The sequence below is a fragment of the Lepisosteus oculatus genome, chromosome 23 (genome assembly GCF_040954835.1).
Source record: "Lepisosteus oculatus isolate fLepOcu1 chromosome 23, fLepOcu1.hap2, whole genome shotgun sequence".
Lineage (NCBI taxonomy): Eukaryota > Metazoa > Chordata > Actinopteri > Semionotiformes > Lepisosteidae > Lepisosteus > Lepisosteus oculatus.
The window spans coordinates 1,874,667-1,896,503 of NC_090718.1; the positions used below are offsets into that span (position 1 = coordinate 1,874,667).

General features: G+C 47.2%; 1 protein-coding gene across 1 annotated transcript; it reads right to left on the reverse strand.

Annotated features, from left to right (window-relative positions):
* Positions 1-363: 363 nt before the first annotated feature.
* Positions 364-15,807, reverse strand: trpv6 (transient receptor potential cation channel, subfamily V, member 6). Its single transcript, XM_069182826.1, has 17 exons — positions 15,656-15,807; positions 15,422-15,536; positions 11,091-11,251; positions 10,557-10,654; positions 9,987-10,109; positions 9,746-9,886; positions 9,112-9,210; positions 8,759-8,934; positions 7,600-7,746; positions 7,269-7,484; positions 6,684-6,770; positions 5,362-5,438; positions 4,558-4,723; positions 3,742-3,808; positions 2,785-3,056; positions 2,368-2,474; positions 364-1,977 (listed from the first exon to the last, which is right to left on the reverse strand). Exons 3-17 carry the CDS (start codon positions 11,219-11,221, stop codon positions 1,710-1,712), a joined length of 2,175 nt encoding a protein of 724 aa, XP_069038927.1. The 5' UTR covers positions 11,222-11,251; positions 15,422-15,536; positions 15,656-15,807; the 3' UTR covers positions 364-1,709.
* Between the last annotated feature and the right edge of the window lie 6,030 nt (positions 15,808-21,837).

The window sequence follows — 21,837 nt, forward strand, 5'->3', positions numbered from 1 at the left end:
TGTTACAATAGGAGCTCCAGTCCCAGTACAGTAGAACAGTCCTGTTACAATAGGAGCTCCAGTCCCAGTACAGTAGAACAGTCCTGTTACAATAGGAGCTACAGTCCCAGTCCAGTAGAACAGTCTGTTACAATAAGAGCTACAGTCCCAGTACAGTAGAACAGTCTGTTACAACAGGAGCTCCAGTCCCAGTACAGTAGAACAGTCTGTTACAATAGGAGCTACAGCCTCAGTGCAGTAGAACAGTCTGTTACAATAGGAGCTACAGTCCCAGTACAGTAGAACAGCCTGTTATAATGTCTGCATCCACACTGCACAACACACTTCACATTTCAGAAAGACTATGCACTAGCAAAGAAACTCTTCAGCATTGAAGTCATTTTTATTTAGAAATGTCTATAATTTATTTTAACAAATCAAAACCAAAATCTGACATAGTTAGATCCCTGAGCAATTTCATTGGACTGTTATTGAATCCCTTGGTTAATGCACTGATTTGATCACAGACCGTACAGCAGTAGCAATCACACTAAATTCTTCCCCTGATCACATCAATCTCTGAAAAGAAATCTCAAAAGTATTTCATGTGGAGCCTAGGGCGATTACAAAGAAGGCTTGTTACGCTACACAGTGAGAAAAGAAAAGCCTGACTGCATCTGTCATGTGACGACAGTGTGAGCTGACCAGCTGGCTCCAGAAAGTGGACTGGCCATCCTGCGAGACATCCCAAGTGACCACAAGCCCTGTTGGCCTCCAGCCACCTATACCCCACAAACTCTGTAGATGCAAGATCACAGTTAGCAGTGCCCACATTGGATCCAGTGATATCTGGAGCGCAGGAGTGTCAATCTGCACTCCAGGCAAAAAAAAAATAATCTCATAGTTGAAGGAAAACACAGCATAACTGATAAGAAAGGTTTCGGCTGCGTTTCCGCATCACTGAAAGGCAATGCTGACAAGACACCGGGAAGGACATCAAAACAGATCTTATCCTGTCCTTGCAGAATCCAAATCCATTTCTTATCTCTCGGAAAAAAAGAGATGCTTTCTCTCCTCGGATCAGTCCTGAAAATGACGCCTTCCCTCTCGGATCTCACTCAGACAGAGACGCCTTCTACCCAGTTTAATTCAAGTCACCAGCCCTGCACTAAATACTAAGAACTGAATTAGAGTCCCATTATTAAATCACACACGCTGATTTGTAGGTGTAGCTCCCGAACGGTAGCTCTTTATAGCTCTTTCGATTAGTAAACCCTGAGTTAAGATGCCAAGTACATTCCCAATTCTGAAATAAGTACAGTAAGGATAGCTCTTCAATCTAAGTGATGGAAAGAATCAACTGCCATCAGCAGACCTGTTAACGTTCCTGCCCTGTGCAACCACCTCTCTCTCGTTGTCCGCTGTCCTTCTGTCAGTTTCTCCTGGAGCTCAGAGAGGGACCCTTCTAGTGACCTGCTCGCACTAGACCTCGCAGATCTGAACCACTCTTGAGAGCACTGAGCAACAGGTCTGAGACACCGAGAACACAATCTCACACATAGGCAAAGAAGCAAATAAAATTCAAATAAAACGTCCTGAGACGACGAGGGAGAGAACTGATCACAGATCACAGACCACAGGAGAGACAGCGAGACAGAAGAAATATCAATCATATCTTCCTCGATTCGGAACCACGTTCCCCACGTCCCAGGGAATGCAGAAGGTGGCTTTCAGACGTTCAATTCCACTTCTACTGCATCCAAATTTGTGAGCCCGTGCTCAGACCCCAGGGCACTCCGACGGATCATCTCCCAGGCTCCCAGAGACTTCCTGTTGAGCATGGTCCTGCCCTTCTGCCTCGATCGGAAGACGACTCTGCCGGCAGAAAGGTCGTTCTCTCTCCCCTGCTCCTTTTCCCCGAGGCCCTCCCCCTTCTCCAGAAAGGCGTTGGCGTAGTGCCAGATCTTCTTCATGGCCTGGCTGCGGTGGTCCTCCACCCTTGGGGAGAGAGAAACAGGCTGGGGTCAACACAGCGACACAGGAAGCCACACGGCACCTCAGCGCTACACAGGCATGGGGAGCGGCAATGGCTGAGAAGAGAAACCCCCATCTAGGAGAAGAAGGCAGAGGTCCCCAAGAGGCTCAAAAAGTGAGCTCACCAGAGGTGCAGGCCTGGATTTAACCTGGCCTGTGCCGGGGATCTCTCCAGCCCCAGTCCAGGGCTCTAATTAGACAAGATCCCTTCCTTTTCCTGTGCAATAGTGCCTCCTGGTCCCTGCTGGAAATCCTGAGAGCTTTGTGGTGACATCTAGGAGAATATTAATACTGGTACCTGAGATACCTCCCATCTCCAAGCCCGTACCCCTGTAATAATAGTAACACTAGTACCTGAGGTACTGTCTGTCTCCCAGTCCATATTCCTGTCCGCAGATGCCCATCTGGGGCCACATGCAGCGAGGCAGCCGGCGCTCCAACATGATGGTCGTGGCCACAACCTGAGAGAGAGCGGGGAGGGCAGTGGAGAGTAAGAGCACTAAGTCGACACTGCTGACTGGCTGGACATGACCGAGAGGGGAAAGACACAGCAGAGAGAGGGAGACCGGCACAGACAGGGATACAGGCTGGAAGAGATGCTCAAAGAGAGAGACAGATAGAGGACAGGGAGAGCCCATCACAGCTTGTCTGTGTCTTAGGTCACAGAGCTGGTCTTTTATCTGGAACATCCTGACAAGAGTAGAGAGACAGACAGGAACCTGATCCCTCTGTGGTGAGCCTGTGAGATGGGTCAGCGTGACAGAGACATACCTGAGCTCTCCACAGCTCGTCCCTCTCCTGAGCCACCCTCCAGTGAGTGTCACTCATCATGGCGATCAGCAGGTTGAGCAGCAGCAGGCAGGACACCACGGAGAACATAATGTGCAGGATGTGGACAATGGGGGGGGTGGGGACGGTCTGGTCCACAGGCAAGTCAATCATCCCCATCGACAGCTCAAACTGGGAGAACAGGGACACTGGGAAAGACTTGTAGGAGGGGATGCCCTGAGTGTAGTCAAAGGTCATGTATGTCATCCACAGAGCTGCAGGGAGAGAGTGACAGAGAGAGAGTTAACACGCTCATTAAAAGTGGAGTTTCGCTGCTCTGGGGCAAGGAAAAACTGAGCAATGTCATGCAAGAGTTTCGACAGGGTGAAATTAGGACAAGAGTGGATTATAAATTGTCATGTGTCCCACCAACGTTTCACAAGAGGCAAGGAAACATCATCAGTGATTCCCAGTTGGGTGGGTACAGAAGACAAGATAGCAGACAGCTCTAAACTGATCTGAACGAGAAGAGTGATGCTAAAGTATTGCAATGGTGGACGGTGCTTAACATGATGAAAAACAGAGGGCTAAAACTCAATGAGGAGGAACATCTGCAAGAGGGGACCTGTGCACCAACCGTGAAGGAGAGGAATAATACACCACAAGTCCCATGGTGCAGTTATGAGCACGATTCATACACTGTGCAAGGCAACTACAGATAATGCAGCCTGTAGTTTGAAACAGAAAACGGGTGCATGATGCAAAGGGTTTATTACTGACGTGGAGACAAAAGTTGTAAGTTCCCACTTTCTTCCCACTATATTTTAAAACATAGGAAAATAACTTTCCTTTATTTTTAATTAACCAGAAATATAAAAGCAAAACGGAAAATGCGAAATGCAGAACTTGCAAAGCAATCAAAATAAGAATTTGTTGGCTTATAATTCATGAGAATCTTACCTGTGCTAAATCCGACTAACACCAAAACACTCAACCAGATGAATTTCGTCAAATCCCCAAATATAATCTGCAGGACAAAAGATCGAGCAATTAAAACCTGCTAGCTCACAGTAAAGTCAGTTCAGTCCAGCAAGTCCTCAGTGTCTCAGACTGCTCTGTCAGTGTCAGTGCGAGTCTGATTATAATCCCAGTGAAGAACTAGTCCAGCTCCCAGTCCAGTCAGTCCAGTCCAGCCTGGAGAGTCTCAGACTGCTCTGTCAGTGTCAGTGGAGTCTGATTATAATCCCAGTGAAGAACTCGTCCAGCTCCCAGTCCAGCCTGGAGAGTCTCAGACTGCTCTGTCAGTGTCAGTGGAGTCTGATTATAATCCCAGTGAAGAACTAGTCCAGCTCCCAGTCCAGTCAGTCCAGTCCAGCCTGGAGAGTCTCAGACTGCTCTGTCAGTGTCAGTGGAGTCTGGTTACAATCCCAGTTAATAACTAATCGAGGTCACAATCAAGAGAGCCCAGTCTAGTCCAGCCTGTAGTATTTCAAACTGCTCTCTCAGCATCAATAGGCATCAGATCATAACCTGACTGGATAACAAAGGTACTCTAAAATACACAAAATGAGAAGAGAGAATGTAAACAGAAAATGATTAAAAGAGGGAATAATATTCACATAACAAGAAGAAGTGAGGGAGAGAAATAATAATAAGCGGGTGACAGCTGAAAGAGAATTTAATCGATAATCTAATTTCCCAATAACAGGTGGACACTACACTGCACTGGAAAAGACAGGACAAGGAGGAGAAGAAAGAGTGGGCGAGTGGAGTCACCTTCTGAATCATGATCACATACGGTCCCAGCATCTCAAACCCACGTGCAAAGTACATGACGTTACACCAACCAAGAACTAGAGATAACGCCATAACCACCGCTTCCCCTTCAGAACTGGACAGCCTCAAAATCAGTAACACCAGCACAAGACAGGCATAGGTAATGCTGGGGAGAGACGAAGAAAAAAAAAAAGGACAGACACTATTGTGTCTCCAGAGAGAAAATGTAGATCCTAATACAGAGATGCATTTGATAGAATGGTAGTCTAATAGAGGCAGTCCTTAATATGGACTTTAGAGACAATGAAAAGATTCATACATTCTCTAATTCATACCCTAGAGTCCCCTAACACACATCAGAATATAAACTCTACTGACATACCTAACACACAGAGATTAATACAGACCTTAATATAGACCCTAGAGACACTCCTAACACACAGGGAATAATAAAGATCCTATTGTAGACCCTAGAGACACACCTTATATATAGAGATTGATACAGACCCTAATATAGACCCTAGAGTCACTCCTAACATAGAAAGATGAATACAGACTCGAATATAGACTTTAGAGACACACCTCACACACAGAGATTAATACAGACCCTAATATAGACCCTAGAGTCACTCCTAACACAGAAAGATTAATGCGTCCAGGTAGTTCAGGACTCCTGTCTAATTAATTACCAAGGTAACCAGCGCTGAAAGACAGGAGATGAAGGTGTGGCTGGCTGCTTTGTAGATACTAACTCGGCCCGCCACTCATACAAGGCAATGAGCACGACAATTCGCTCATACTCACAGAATTACATGAAAAGGACCCCCAAGAACGGTCTGTCCAAAATATCTCTTCGCACCGACACGCAAAATGTCCGGGATCTGAAATCAAAGATTTTTTTCCATCTGAAACAGTGGCGGAGCAACCACAGGAGCAGGAGGAGTACGACTGTAGAGAATAATTCCATTAGTGGAACAATGTCAGAGTGTAGGGGAAAGGGTCTTAAGAATTCTGTCGCCAGAAGAGCTCCTGGAATTATGTTATGACGCAACATAACATACATAGAAATTCAATGATATCTGTAAACAATGAAATTACATATTTCCTTTTAACTGTCCTACCCTGCATCCTAGCCTCCATGCTGAGAAACAGAATTTGGGAGAAGTTTATTCCAGATAACTCTTAGGGGTGTATTCTTTAGGAGGAACAATACCATTAAAAAAAGAACACTGTTGCTTGATACCTTACAATGAATGAACGGGTTTTACTAGAAAGAAAACCAGATCGGAGGAGGACAAGAGTCGCGGATTTGGACCCGGGTTTAGATCGTTGCCACAGAAGACTCAGATGGGACTCAAGTCATGTAGACAATGGAATTCGTGACTCCATCTCAGCCAGGATTCCCCGTATTTTTGATGGTTTTAACGAAAAAAATGCTTGCGCTTCAGAGTGCTACCAAGCACTTAAAACAAACGGAAAGAAGAGAATCAGTGACGTCTGCCATACCCAAAGGGTTGTGGGAGTATGGAACAAGCTTAGTCATGCTGTTGAACAACTGGATGAGCTCCTCTGATCAATTAGTTACAAATGACCAAGATGGGTTCAATGGACCAACAGCCTCTTTTCATTTGTAACCATTCTGCGGCTGAATTCAATGCTAAAATGTTTGTCTTGCATCTCAGTCCTCCTCATTGGTCCGACAAGTTAAAGCTCGCCCAATCAATCCATCAGATACTGACAGCTCTGGACAAATGACCAGGATTCCCCAAGCACTGGCTCATGGCTGACCAAGCGCTAGTGGTGTCAGATTGGGCTTCAGTTGGTCATAGTCTCACAACAGGACCCCCCTCCCAGTGGCTGACCAGGGCTCTTGTGAGCTAGCAACGTCACCTACAAAAGGGTGAGGTTCATTAGCAGCAGAGCGCATGAGTTTGGCCATCAACCGAGACGATTTAGAATTGCTGATTCGTGATCAGACTGGTGGAACAAGAACAGAAGCAGCTGAGGTTTCTAAACTGAAAAATGGCCCACAATGTGCACATTCCTGTAGGACTGCGATGTCATCATGTGTCTGGTTGTGTGATGGTCTTATCTGTGAGTGAGATAAGGAACAGATTACCAGTTACCTCCAGTAACAGGATAACCAGGGCCCCAACCACACTGATAATCTCTCCCACCAAACGCAGGTGATCTTCATAAGAAATGTAGCTCTCCTGAAAGACAGTCATACGGGCAGAAGGATAGATCGACCATACTAGACAGAGACAGATGAACAGACACTGGAAATGACAGAAACGGCAACATAGATCTAAAGATGGATACAACATATGTTTTACTGTTAAAGGTGTGTTGCAGTAGAGAAATTACCCTAATCACCATGAAACAAGTTCAAAGAGCACATAGCAGGCTGGGCTGTGGAGAGATTGCAATATCAGTTAACCTGTCAATAAGGGCTGTTAAGCTGCCTCAAGTCTGTAAATAGAACCTCTTAAGAGGTAGGTAGGTCATCAGATTGGTGATATATATATATATTGGTGGCTGGGTTTAGATAGCAGTCAGAGATGGCTGCTTTACAGTCCCCAAGTTGGTAGACACCTCTGCAGCGAAAAGCCCTTTGCTTTGATGCTTTGCTAGACTGAGACAGAGGAAACTCCATCGCCTGCACACACACACACTCACACACACACAGGAGCACAAGCCCTGGCACCGACCTCCAGTGTCTTCTGCACAAAGATGGTGATGTCGGTGTGCTCCAGGCTGTAATTCTCCGGTATTGGCTTTAAGGGGCGAAAGGTGCAGCACAGCGTGAAGGTGCCGATATACAACAGGTACAGGAGCAGCAGGAAGCGGAAGTAATGTTTCCCATAGAGGTTCCACTTCAGGCTGACCAGCTGCCGGACTGGAGAGACGTCCAGGATCCTCCGAGCCTGCCAGAGAGCAAGACAGAGGGGGGAGGTAACCCATACATTCCTTGGTATCTGTACCCAACTGGCATTGCATCGCCTGGAGAGGAGAGAAAGAGGGCGGGAGACCGGCACCGACCTCTCGTTTGGAGCTGCAGACAACGAGCTCCAAGACAGAACAGTCGTCACTCCAGGAGTCGATCTCGGACAGGTCATACAAGTAGGAGGACAGGGGGCCCAGTGACCACTGCAGGCTACGCCTCTTACTGACCATGTGCTGGAACATCTGAGACAGAAGGAAGGGGAGGGAGAGCGTGAGGTCATCCTCACAGGCCCTCCAGGTGTGTCATTCACGGACAGTAGTGCCCAGCCGCTTGGTGCAGGAATACAATAGTGCTCTGACCACAGGCATTATCCCCATCTTTGTCATTTAAAGAATTATACCTCCAGACAATTTTCTTTGGAATTCACTTGAATTCCACACAGGAGATGTACTTTAGCAAAACTGCCTTTGTACTGTCTCTCTATTTCTGCACAGTAACTCTCTCCTCTCTTCCTCTCTCTTTCCTTCCTTCTCCAGCTCCTTCTCCTTGATCCTTCTCGTTTCCAGGTCACTGGCTCTCTGCTGCATGCCCATGTCAGTTTTCATGTCTCTCCATATCTAACTGGGATGGGAGACCTCTCAGGAAGACCAGACTACTGCCGGACGTGGGGGGATTTTCCTACCCAGAATTTCCCAACCAACATAATTGCATCATTGCAAGAGGGCCATGTGCTGCAGGAGGAGAAGCCACCCTTCAGATGAGTTTGTTCTAAGGTCCTGAGTTGCTGATCATTAAAACTCCCATGGCCCTTTTCATAAGAGCAGAGGGATTGTGGCCATTGTGTAAATCTCTGGGCTCAGTCGGGTCTGCCTTCTCTAAGTGTTCAACTCTCTAATGTAACTCAACTACTTCTGGGACTTGTCACTTCTGCCTCTGATCTGGTGTGTGGTAGGACACTATGGGTGGGAAAGCTACAGTGTGAGACCCAAATGGGCCCACACTTCTATCATAGATGAAGTGGGTCTGCATTCTATACGTGAAACTCCTAGGGATCCTTCTGGCTGAAAAGCACTACACACAGTTAAAGCAAGTTCTTAATATTTGAGTTGATAGTGTTAGAAAGCAATACTCCTGCCATGCCCACTACATTACTTAAGGCAGGGACGTTTTGGTGCATTGTGGGATATGTTATTTTTTCGGTATCAAGTGTGCCAACTAGCCACACACACGCTCCTCTCTTCCACACTCACTCACCACCACATTCCCTTCTTTAGCAGCAAGCTTGAAGGGGGTGAGACCGCGGAAGTTGGGGAGAACATCGAGGGGAACTCCCCTGTCCGTCTTGCCATCGGCCGCCATCAGCAGGTCGAAGATCTGACAGGAGATCATTTTGTTGGGCTGGAGGATGAGGATGTGCAGAACAGTGTTGCCTGAGGGCAGCAGAGTGGAGAGAGAAGACAGGAGGGGGAAAGAACAAACAAGGGAGACGAAGAGAAGGCAGAGAGGGAAAGAGCACGAGAATACAATTATTGAGTTTATTTAAGTCAATTATTTCTCAAAACTGTCATGTGGATAAAATGTTTTTTTTTTTTAATCGAGAAAGATACCAAGGTAATCCTGGGCTCGGAGGTTTGCCCCAGCTTCTATCACCATATTGACAATTTCTTCATTTCCCACGCAGGAAGCAAAGCAGAGGATATGCTCACCTGGAAAATAAAACAGATTAATACAAAACCTAGACACACACCTAACACAGAAAGATTAATACAAACCCTGATTTATGCCCTAGAGACACCCCTCACACGCAGAGATTAATTCAGACCCTAATACAGAAAATAGAGACACTCCTCACACACACAGATTAATACAGACCCTAATTTAGACCCTAGAGACACTCCTCATGCACAGAGATTAATACAGACCCTAATACAGACCCTAGAGACACTCCTCTCACACACAGAGATAAAAACAGACCCTAGTATAGACCCTAGAGGAAGTCCTCACACACACAGATTAATACAGACCCTAATTTAGACCCTAGAGACACTCTTTACACACTGAGATTAATACAGACCCTAGAGACACTCCTCACACAGAGATTAATACAGACCCTAATATAGGTTTTAGAGACACACCTAACATGGACTCAAATATAAATTCAATATTTTTCTTTCTAAGGGAAAACAAGGAAAGAGAGACACGCACAGAGAATAATACAAATATAGACATACACAACCATACCAAAGTAGACTAGTCCTTTTCTCCTCTTCTTGAAGTACGACCCAGTCACCCGTGGTGTGGCCACATCTGCCCCTCGGGCAATCAGCTCGCGCACCAGGTTCACATTCTGGTTCAGCACAGCGATGTGCATGGCTGTCATCCCTGGCAATGGACCACACACACAAAGTTTAATGAAACGTACACCCTGACTGACACATCCTCAACAAACATGGGAGTTGGCACAGGGAATGGGGGAGCTGACCTTCATAGACATCAGAGCTCATGGGCTCGTTGATGAGGTCTGGGACTCCTTCTATGAGAGCAACAGATGCCTCCAGGTTGTCGAACATCACAGCCACGTGGAGAGCAGTCTCCCCCAGTGCCCCTGAAAGCGAGAGAGAGGGGGTAAGATGATTCGAGTCCTCACAATGGAATGGGAGAGAAGATCCCACAGATTCTCACGCGACAGCCCCTGCTTAACTGCTGGAAACATGAGCTCCTCTGCTCTAACAGATCCGTGAGAGCTCAGAGGGTTGAAAACTACAAACTTCTGTCACTCTGGAGGAGCACTGATGAAGCTCGGATGACCTATCAACTTGCAGACACATGGACTAACCACTGACAGATGAGCTGATTCAGCAACAGAGCCTCACGGCTGACTGACACACGATTCACCAATAGAGACTCGGGCAGGCCATCAGACACACTGATCAGCTGGTGGAATTCGCTACTGGAGATCCAGACTGATGGGATGATTCAGCGACAGACCCAGGAAGACAGCCAGACAGCCTGACAAAGAGAAGCAGGTCTGGATGGAGACCGGCGGGCTGACCTCTCTCGAAGATGTCTGTCGACGGACACTTGAGCAGCTTGCGGATCGACATGACGTCATTTTCTTTCGCCGCAAAAAAGAGGGGGCTGTCCTTAATCCTGAGGAAAAAGAAACGTTGCCAGAGAGAGAGACATTTCAGTGGTCATGGTCCAGAACAGGAGGTACGTCTTTTGGCAAAGGATAGCGGGAGTCTGCAACAAGAAACTAAGCCGTGCTGTCGAAGCTGATGGCCTGGCTGGATGAGATCCTCCAATCAGGACAGGAGGAACTACAGTACCACAGAGAGGAGTAGGAGAGGGGAACAAGCTGCCCAGCCACACTGTTGAATCTGACACCCTGGCTTCTCTAAAGACACAGCTGGATGAGATCCTGGGATTAATAAACTACCAAACCAAATGGGCCAAGATAGGTGAAAAAGAAGAGCCTTCTGTTCTTGCTCTGCACTAGAATCACGCTCGTTCTTGCTCTGCACTAGAATCCCGCTCCTCCGTGTCCCTGCTATCGGCACCAATGCGATGATGTCAGTTCGCCTACCTCTTGCTCTGCAGTAGGAAGGTCTCATCCAGCACCTGCGTCCAGTCCTTCTTGTGCTGGAGGCGGAACCTCAGCCGGCTCCACCAATGGCCAATCTGCCCCGGAGCCGTCAGGGCAAGAGGCGGGGGCATGGCCGGAGCTGGGCGGTCTGATTGGACGGGCTGCAATGACAAAGGAAGTGTGGGTTCTTGCCCATGCAGAACTGACTGCTGTCCAATCGAGTCCAGCGTGCAGGGAGAAAGAGAGGTAGATTCAGAAGGAGGGAGGGTGGCTGAGCTGGTTGCGAAGCTTAGCAGGTGTGAGCCTGGCCAGTCCCTGGATGGGAGACTCCTGGGAAAAACTAAGGCTGCTGCTGGAAGAGGAGTTAGTGGGACCAGTAAAGGGTGCTCATCCTGCAGTCTATGTGGGTCCTAATGCCCCAGTTTAATGATTGAGACACTAATCTATAAAAAGGCACCGTCCTGCTGACGAGACGTAAAACTGAGGTCCTGACTCTCGGTGATCATTAATTTCTGGCCCAATTTCCCTCTCGCCTTTACCCATCATGGCCTCCTAATAATACCCATCTCTGAACTGGCCTCATCGCTCTGCTCTCCTCCCCACTGAGAGCTGGTGTGTGGGGAGCGGACTGGAGCCTCAATTAGGTGGGGCTTCACATTGGTGGTGGTGGAGGGGATCCCCATGACCTGTAAAGTGCTTTGACTGTAGTCAGACCAGGAAAGAACCACATAAGTGCAAGGAATTATTATTATTATAGCCCAGAACTTTACAAGAATGCCATGGCTGGTTTGCTGCTTTGTTGTAGGACTGTAAACTCTGTACTACCTCCAATAAAACTCTGTACTACCTACAATAAGTGCCTTATCTTTTTATTGTTCTTTAAACAATCCAAAAACAGCAATCAAAAGGCAGAGCAATCAGACTCCATCCCACTCCTACAAGAGGAGAAGACGGGGAAAACATCATCAAATAGCCCACAACTGCGACAGTGACAGAACCAGAAAAAATATCAAACACAGTATAAACACCAGAGCTCAAATCAAGGCTTAGCTAACATGGTGGCAGACTCCTGTGATCTGACTGCTTGCATCTTGGCGTATCAATGATAACGCGGCTGAGAAAAGGTGCAGAAAAACACTGTCCAGAAACAGAAAAGGTGCCTGATGCCGACGTCTCATAAAAACGTCTCAGCCCTGAAAGAGGTCAGAGCTGTCACTTCTTCGGCAGCCGTAGCACTTGCTGCGCATTTCCTTTTCTGCAAAACAGGCCGCTTCAGAGAAGAATCCCTCATCCAACAGAGCGGAGAGTAATAACAATGATAATAATAATAATAATAATAATAATTGCTTACACTTATATAGCGCTTTTCTGGACACTCCACTCAAAGCGCTTTACAGGTAATGGGGATCCCCTCCACCACCCCCAGTGTGCAGCCCCACCTGGATGATGCGACGGCAGCCATAGTGCGCCAGAACGCTCCCCACACACCAGCTCTCAGTGGGGAGGAGAGCAGAGTGATGTAGCCATTCATAGATGGGGATTATTAGGAGGCCATGATTGGTAAAGGCCAATGGGAAATTTGCCCAGGACACTGGGGTAACACCCCTACTCTTTTCGAGAAACACCCTGGGATTTTTAATGACCACAGAGAGTCAGGACCTCGGTTTTACGTCTCATCTGAAGGACGGCGCCTGTTTACAGTATAGTGTCCCCGTCACTATACTGGGGCTTTAGGACCCACATGGACCGCAGGGTGAGCGCCCCCTGCTGGCCCCACTCACACCTCTTCCAGCAGCAGCCTTAGTTTTTCCCAGGAGGTCTCCCATCCAGGTACTGACCAGGCTCACACCTGCTGAGCTCCAGTGGGGCTGCCAGTGGTGAGCTGCAGGGTGATATGGCTGCTGGTTAGTAGTAGAGTTGTCTTATTGCCACATTCGCTATTCGCTATTCTCTAGGGTCATACACAGTACAATCGACCAGACCACACAAGGTCACAACAAACACAATACATACGTTGTGGAAGAATAAATATGTGATAGTGAGACCCCCCAAAAAACTGGTAGACCATGCAATAAGTGGTGTGCAGTGCAGATGTGAATCTAGGCCCTGCAGTTAGCTGTTGACGATGCGCACTGCGGTCCGGGCTGGATTTTGGTGTTCGTAATCCGTTGAATGACGTCGATTGGCATGATGCGCTTCAACTATTCTAATGCTAACTGAACGAGACTGACGGGGCGAGTCGCGCGCCCGTCACTTCGGTACGTCCAGTTTCTAGAACAGCCGCTAGAGAGTATGACTGTAGGAATGGGGAAGGGAAATTACAGCTAAGTTCCAGGAAAGGCGTCTTCTTATTCTTTATGCTCAACAACTGTGCTTATTATTAATAATGGATCTTGATTTCATTTCTTACTGCACTGCTTCCAGCAAAATACTTCCAGGGATTTTCTTCTGAAACTGGCCATAGTTGGCACTCACTCCAGATCTAATGCCAAAAACAGCCTGGTCACAGCCAGCCTAAGAGTTGTTTAGAAAACACACTGGGTTACACACTGCAGGGCTCAGTACAGCTCTGACACACTGAGTCACACAGCACAGGGCTCAGTACAGCTCTGACACACTGAGTCACACAGCACAGAGCTCAGTACAGCTCTGACACACTGAGTTACACAGCCCAGAGCTCAGTACAGCTCTGACACACTGAGTTACATAGCGCAGGGCTCAGTACAGCTCTGACACACTGAGTCACACAGCTCAGAGCTCAGTACAGCTCTGACACACTGAGTTACACAGCGCAGGGCTCAGTACAGCTCTGACACACTGAGTTACACAGCGCAGAGCTCAGTACAGCTCTGACACACTGAGTTACACAGCCCAGAGCTCAGTACAGCTCTGACACACTGAGTCACACAGCGCAGGGCTCAGTACAGCTCTGACACACTGAGTTACACAGCGCAGGGCTCAGTACAGCTCTGACACACTGAGTTACACAGCCCAGAGCTCAGTACAGCTCTGACACAGTGAGTTACACAGCGCAGGGCTCAGTACAGCTCCGACACACTGAGTTACACAGCGCAGGGCTCAGTACAGCTCCGACACACTGAGTTACACAGCACAGAGCTCAGTACAGCTCTGACACACTGAGTTACACAGCGCAGGGCTCAGTACAGCTCCGACACACTGAGTTACACAGCGCAGGGCTCAGTACAGCTCTGACACACTGAGTTACACAGCGCAGGGCTCAGTACAGCTCTGACACACTGAATTACACAGCGCAGGGCTCAGTACAGCTCTGACACACTGAGTCACACAGCGCAGGGCTCAGTACAGCTCTGACACACTGAGTTACACAGCGCAGAGCTCAGTACAGCTCTGACACACTGAGTTACACAGCACAGAGCTCAGTACAGCTCTGACACACTGAGTTACACAGCACAGAGCTCAGTACAGCTCTGACACACTGAGTTACACAGCGCAGGGCTCAGTACAGCTCTGACACACTAAGTCACATAGTATATCTCGTGGGGAAGGGAAAGGTTAAGAGATGGCTGCCCTACATCTTGTAGCTGCTTTTCCTTGGCAGTTCTCCAAAAACAGTGCCGCGCGGTGCAGGTCTTTCCTTCTTGCGCAGCTCAACGAGGTGAATCGGTTCATGACGGCTTTAATGGAACCAATTTAAGAGCTCCACACCCCTCCCACAGCTGCTGCTGCTGTTGCTTTGAAGCGACCAGGAACACCTGGAGACACACTGCCCGGCCCTGACCGAAGAAATGGGAATGACAGATTGCTGATTAACGCGACTGGAACGCAGGTAACCCTTCTCCTCGCAGTTATCTCGGCCGCGCGTTGGTGCGTTAGGAGATAAACGCCACAGAAAAACCTGAGGTGTGATCCAAACCTTCCAGATTTGCTACAAGAAAATATTTTGCGATATCGCCGGGGTTTCCCGTGTCTGTGTAAAACAAGTGGGTGTTAAAATTAAAACCGACAAAAAAAAAAAGATTTGGGAAATACGGGTAGGGAACGGAATTAACGCACGTTTAAACTGGATTGATTTTTCTTCCGCAGCGTCAAGGAACGTGTTGTAAAATTGACGCGAAGGGAAGAAAGCAAAGATTCCCATCCACCGATACGATACGATACGACACGACAGCTGGTTAGGGACTGGTCTGCTAGAGCAACAAGAGAAGATCCATGCACCGTAAAAACTACACGCATTTCGCATTGCGGGAGGGAGGAAAATACAGCTTCTGAAATCCTTAAATAGACCAAATAAAATCATAATAATCCTAATCATAATAATGCCACAACAGATCAGCAGATCAACATCTTACCTGTAGGGCGAGGTGGGGTTGGCTGCCTGGGTCTCTCTGTTATCGTGACCTCAAAGCAATACCGCTCAAGACGTGACGGAGAGAGAGGAGGCGCGCAGTTCAGGTGTCCGGGTGGCTATATAGACGAGGGGTGGGGTGGGAGACCGGAGAATGAGGAAGAGGTCCGGAGAGAAAGGGAGATGCACCGATAACGAGTTCGAAGATACAATGACACGGGCCGATTTTAACGCTTACCTCAGCGATACCTGCAGCGGCGCGACGAAACCACCATCCGTCTCCGCGGCTCATATCCCAAACTCTTTGTGTTTCACCCCCACCTCTCCCGTGATAAGTCGATAAATGTGGGACAGGAGCGGTAAAAACAAAACCTGTTTGCAAAGCGCTGACTCCCGATGATTCTGGGTGGAGAGGAAGGAGGGCGGGGGCTGTGATTTTCTTTTTGCGTTGCCTGCGCTCCTTCGTCTCCAAAAACCCCGCGTGTCCGAGAGGAGCGAGTGGAATGAGGTTGTGTTGTCCGGAGCTGGGGGGTTGCAGAGTGATGTGGGTGGGAGACGGCGATGGTTCGGAATGTGTCCCTCCACTATCTCACACCTGTTTACGGCGGTCCACCCACACCCTGGGGGTCGATTGATAAACGTGTGTGAGATTTCTTTTTAAAGGGAAACAGGTCCTTTATCTGGCACGGGACAGCGGCAGCATCCCATTACCCCGAGCTGTCCAAGTTGTAGCAGAGATAAAGACACCCACCCACCTAGTGGATCAGCCAGCTCCGCGACCTTGGTGTGATTAAGGCTCCTTTAACCCATTCGGAGTAAATGTCACAAACACAACATAAAACTGGAGAGTTGTCCAGAGAGGACAGGCTCAGTGACCACAGCCTGGATATTGAAACTGGACACAGGCAGACCTGGCTGTTCAGAGAGGACAGGCTCAGTGACCACAGCTTGGGCAGAGAAACTGGACACAGGCAGACCTGGCTATCCAGAGAGGACAGGCTCAGTGACCACAGCCTGGACATTGAACCTGGACACAGGCAGACCTGGCTGTCCAGAGAGGACAGGCTCAGTGACCACAGCCTGGACACAGAAACTGGACACAGGCAGACCTGGCTATCCAGAGAGGACAGGCTCAATGACCACAGCCTGGACACAGAAACTGGGAAACACAAGCAGACCTGGATAAACCCAATAAAAATTCCACAAATTCCCACACCTGCCAGGATCAGTCCTACTGGGAGAGGAAACTGGACAGAGCTGCAGCCCACTGTGTGATCTCCTGTCCCAGCCTGAGCCACAGACCGGGAGCCTCTCAGATAACATTCATTCTTTGTCCAAAATAAGTGGTTCTAAAGGAACAAGTAATAGGTTTATTCCTTGCTGAAAAAAGAAGAAGAAAGAAAACACAACGTTTCGGCCATGGAGCCTTCTTCAGAACAAAGAATAAACCTATTACCTGTTCCTTTGCAGCCTACGCATGCTGACACAGCTCCCCACCTGAGCTACCAGGTGGTTCTAGATATTTGTCTGCTTTGACAACACTGTAATGCTTCAGCGCCATCAATAAAGTGCCTGGAATTTGAGTTTTGCACACTGGAGAAGCCAGAGAAAACAAGTTGTTGACGATAAGGCGGCCATTAAGAGTTAATGTGTGCCTGAGCGACTGCTCAGTCACGCAGAGGCCTAGGAACCACAAAGCTGACGCTGGGGGGGTCCTCTCAAACAGTACTGCTTCGAAATTATTTGAAATGACTGACATGTCAGATCTGGATCGGGAAAAAAAAACGAATGCCCGATCTTCTCCCAAGCCACCCCCAGTCTAAACGGATCCATTACTTGCTGCTGCTGCTGATGGTGATGAAGAGCGTCTTGGACGTGCCTAGATTCTGGGCCGTGGGTGAAATCGTCCCACTCGGGAATGTTCTCCAAGTGAGCCATGGAGCAGGAAACAGACCGCCTGGAATATGGGATCTGTCAGAGGTATCAGGAAGAGGCATTTTCCCAACTAGGCAAAAGAAAACAAAGCACAACAACGGCAATAATTAAGCAAATAGAATAATATAATAATTGCCTAAACCATCACTAGCCACTATCAACACTATTTATTCGAATAAGTAATCAAATGCATCTATATAGCAATTTTCAGCCTAAAGGAGCTCCAAGCTGTTCACAGATGGGAGAAGGGCTGTTTCTTCTCCCAGTGCAGTGCAGCCCCCAGCTGGGTGACACACAGCAGCCCCAGTGCACGGGAGAGCAGGGGGGGGAGGGAGGGAGAAACGCGGATTACAAATGAGGGGGAGCTTTAGGTTGGTCAGATTGTGCAAGCCCAGGGTGGAAATCAGTCAGGACAGCAGAGATAACACCCCCGGTCGTAAGAAATACTGCTGTGGTTAGCATTTAATGCAATGACCAAGTAATCAGGATTATATTTTATCATCTCATCCGAAGCACAGATGAATCAACTATTAATATTGTTATTAATATAAATGAGCATGACAATACGATTGCAATAACAGAGGTGCTTTTGAAGATTCGGCTATTTTAGTGCTGGTGTACATGCATCTCCGTCTCTTACTCAGTACAGTGTTAATGCCCTGTAGTGACAAGTCAGACAGTCATTTACCTAGCCTGTTATAAAGCCTATTATTTCAGAGGCCATTCAAAGCTCTTAAAATAGCTCTCTTTGGGTGAAAAAAAGCGATTGAAAGAAAGGCGCTATTTTGTCCGAACTGCAGTGAGCGATTTGTAAGTGTCAATGCTTTGTGTCTTGTGAATTAAGAGTTGAGACTGAATTGTAGTTACCTGTTCATTATGGGATGAGAGAAGATTATCTGTTCGGTCACATCAGTTGACAAAACACTTACTCATGCAAACTGTTAACTTGAATAACTGTAATTAATGGTTAAAAATAGGGTTATGACACTACAGCTATTTGTGTGCAGCAATGTTGTCTAGAGTGTGTCACTGCACTGTGTTGAAATGAATTATTTTATGCAATCTTTACAGTCCTTGTCCTGCATTTCTTGAGTAGGATATTCACTCTACAGTATCTACTGTATAGACCTTGATCTACACTGTATTGTATCTACAGAGCAGGTCCACACTGTACTGTATCTACAGAGCCTGATCTACACTGTACTGTATCTACAGAGCAGGTCCACACTGTACTGTATCTACAGAGCCTGATCTACACTGTACTGTATCTACAGAGCAGGTCCAAACTGTAATAATAATAATAATAATAAAAAACTTTATTTTATATAGCGCCTTTAAAGGTGGCTTCTCAAAGCGCTTTACAGGATGACAATAACAATAAATAAGAAGACTACAACAATAAATAAGAAGATTTCACAAGATAGGACACAATTATAATTACAGCAATACAACAATAACAATAGAGGAGACCCTGGAAGGTGGTACTAAGAAGAGCAGAGGGGTGAAGAATGGAACCAGTTAAGTAAAGGCTTTTCTGAAGAAGAAGGTTTTGAGTCTGGATTTGAAGGAGTTTAGAGAAGGTGACTCTCTGATATCCTTGGGCAAAGAGTTCCAGAGCTTGGGGGCATAGCAGAAGAAGGCCCTGTCGCCCATACAATGTAGACGGGCTTGGGGGACAGTAAGGAGGGCAGAATTTGAAGAGTGGAGGTTGCGAGGTGGGGAGTAGGGCGATAAAAGTTCAGACAGGTATTGAGGTGCCAAGCCATGTAAAGCCTTGTAGGTGAGCATGAGGATTTTAAAGTCAACGCAGAATTTTACCGGAAGCCAGTGCAAGGACTCCAGAATAGGAGTAATGTGAACACTTGCACTAGACCTGGTCAGGATTCTGGCTGCTGAATTTTGGACATACTGCAGCTTGTTCAGAGTAGATTTAGATACCCCAGGGAGTAGAGCATTGCAGTAGTCAATTCGAGAGAATACAAATATGTTGATCAGCTTTTCAGCCACAGTTAATGATAGCATAGGGCGTAGTCTTGCGATATTTCTAAGGTGAAAAAAAGATGTTTTGACAGTATGCTGTACATGTGGGTCGAATGTTAAGCCAGAATCGAATATAACCCCAAGGTTTTTCAATTTTGATTGAAGCTCAAGTACAGAGCCATCTACAGATAGGGTTACAGGACTGGCTTTACGAAGGTGATGGGGGTACCAATAAGCAGGACTTCAGTCTTGTCACAGTTAAGATGAAGGAAGTTTTGAGTCATCCAAATTTTTATGTCAGAGATGCAGTTAGATAGAATATAGACAGCCACATCAGTGTCGGGTTTGGTATGGATGTATATTTGAGTATCGTCAGCGTAAAAATGAAAGCTGAGGCCATGTGATCTTAAAAGCTGACCAAGTGGGAACATGTAAATGCTGAAGAGCAAAGGGCCCAGTATTGAGCCCTGGGGGACACCAGACTTGACAAGACCAATTTCAGACCTGTACCCATTGAGAGAGACAAAGTGACAGCAATCAGTGAGGTAAGACTTAAACCATTTAAGGGCAGTGTCAGAGACTCCAAACACAGTCTCTAGACGAGAAAGTAAGATGTTGTGGTCAACAGTGTCAAAGGCAGCACTGAGATCAAGAAGGATGAGTTTGGAAAGAGAACCAGAATCAGAAGCTATGAGGAGATCGTTGGTGACTTTGACCAGGGCGGTTTCTGTGCTGTGAAGTTGACGGAAGCCAGATTGGAGGGGTTCGAAAAGGTTGTTTGTCATGAGGTGGTTATGTAACTGAAGTGTGACAGCACGTTCTAGAATTGTAGAGAGAAAGGGTCAGTTGGAGATGGGGCTGAAGTTGTTAAGATTGTCGAGAGCCATGTTAGGCTTCTTTGGCACGGGGGTAATGGCTGCAGTCTTGAGGACCGTTGGTACAATGCCGGTTCTCAAGGATTCATGTATTATATTGAGGACAATGGGACAGAGAGAAGAGAAACAGGACTGGAATAAAGGTGGGAATGGGATCTAAACTAGATGTGGTGGGTTTCATGCGCGTAACTAGTTTGTTTAGGGATGCTGAGTCAAGAAGAGAGAAGCTGGAGAGACGGGAACCAGAGAAGTTGGATGAGGAGGGAGGAGGTGTGGAAATTATATCCATAGTGGAGAGAATGTGATGCCGGATGTTGTCAATCTTAGAACTAAAGAAATCTAAGAATGTGTTGCAAAGTTGTGATGAGGCAGGTCATGTGGTGGGGCAGTTTGGCTTGAGCAGTCTGTTGATGGTGGAGAAAAGATGTCTGGGGTTGTTTTGGTGATTTTCAATGATGTGAGAGAAGTAGGTGGATCTAGCAGACTCTATAGTAACCTTATAATCAGATAAGTAATCTCTCCAGGCCTGATAATGTACATTGAGGCCGGAAAGACGCCACCTACGCTCAGGTTTGCGAGAGTCTGCCTTCATGAATCGCAGATGGTCATTGTACCAGGGGGCAGGGTGAGAGAAGGAGATGGTTCGAGTTTTTAAAGGAGCAAAGGTGTCGGGGGTAGATAAAAGAGCATTGTCAAGTAACTGTATTTTGTCCTCTAGAGGGTCAGAGGAAGAGAAACAGGATAAGGAGGACAGAACAGAATTTGCAAACCTTGGGTGATCAATTGATCGCCAGTTGCGGAAATTTACAGAGCGTGAGGGGGAAGTGTTAGAAACAGGTAATTCCAGATTGAAGAGAATGGCTAAGTGGTCAGAGAGGCCTAGATCAAGGGGAGAGCAGTGGGAGACAAAGGAGTCATTTGCAATAATTAGATCTAAGGTGTGTCCTTTGTTATGTGTAGGGGTACAAACAAACTGAGTAAGGTCAGAGCATCCCAAAAGAGAAAGGAAGTCTTTAGTCAGACTGGAAGAGGTTGAATCAATGTGTATATTAAAGTCCCCTAGAATAAGGATCCTTTTAAATGTAAGGGATAAGAATGAGAGAGAATCAGCAAACTCACCTAAGAAGACTCCACTGGGTTTGGGTGGTCTGTAAACTGTGGCAATAATAGTAGATTGGGGGATAGAAACACTTACAACAAGACACTCAAAAGAAGAGGGAGGAGGTATAGCTATAGGACTCAGACTGTAAATATCAATGATGCCCCCGCCTCTGCCTGAAAGATGCGGAAGGTCAAACAAACCATATCCAGGAGGAACTAGTTGGTTGAAGAGGACAACACTGTACACTGTACACTGTACTGTATCTACAGAGCCTGATCCACACCGTACTGTATCTACAGAGCAGGTCCACACTGTACTGTATCTACAGAGCAGGTCCACACTGTACTGTATCTACAGAGCCTGATCCACACCGTACTGTATCTACAGAGCAGGTCCACACTGTACTGTATCTACAGAGCAGGTCCACACTGTACTGTATCTACAGAGCCTGATCCACACCGTACTGTATCTACAGAGCAGGTCTACACTGTACTGTATCTACAGAGCAGATCCACACTGTACTGTATC

Bases quoted from the DNA above. Each gene is read 5' to 3' on its own strand.
- trpv6 (XM_069182826.1), bottom strand. From the start codon at position 11,221: ATGCCCCCGCCTCTTGCCCTGACGGCTCCGGGGCAGATTGGCCATTGG. The intron at 9,887-9,986 runs GTCAGCTCCCCC...GTCCATTGCCAG, and splicing joins GAGCTCTGATGTCTATGAAG to GGATGACAGCCATGCACATC. The intron at 6,771-7,268 runs GTCGGTGCCAGG...ACTGTCTTTCAG, and splicing joins TTGTGCAGAAGACACTGGAG to GAGAGCTACATTTCTTATGA.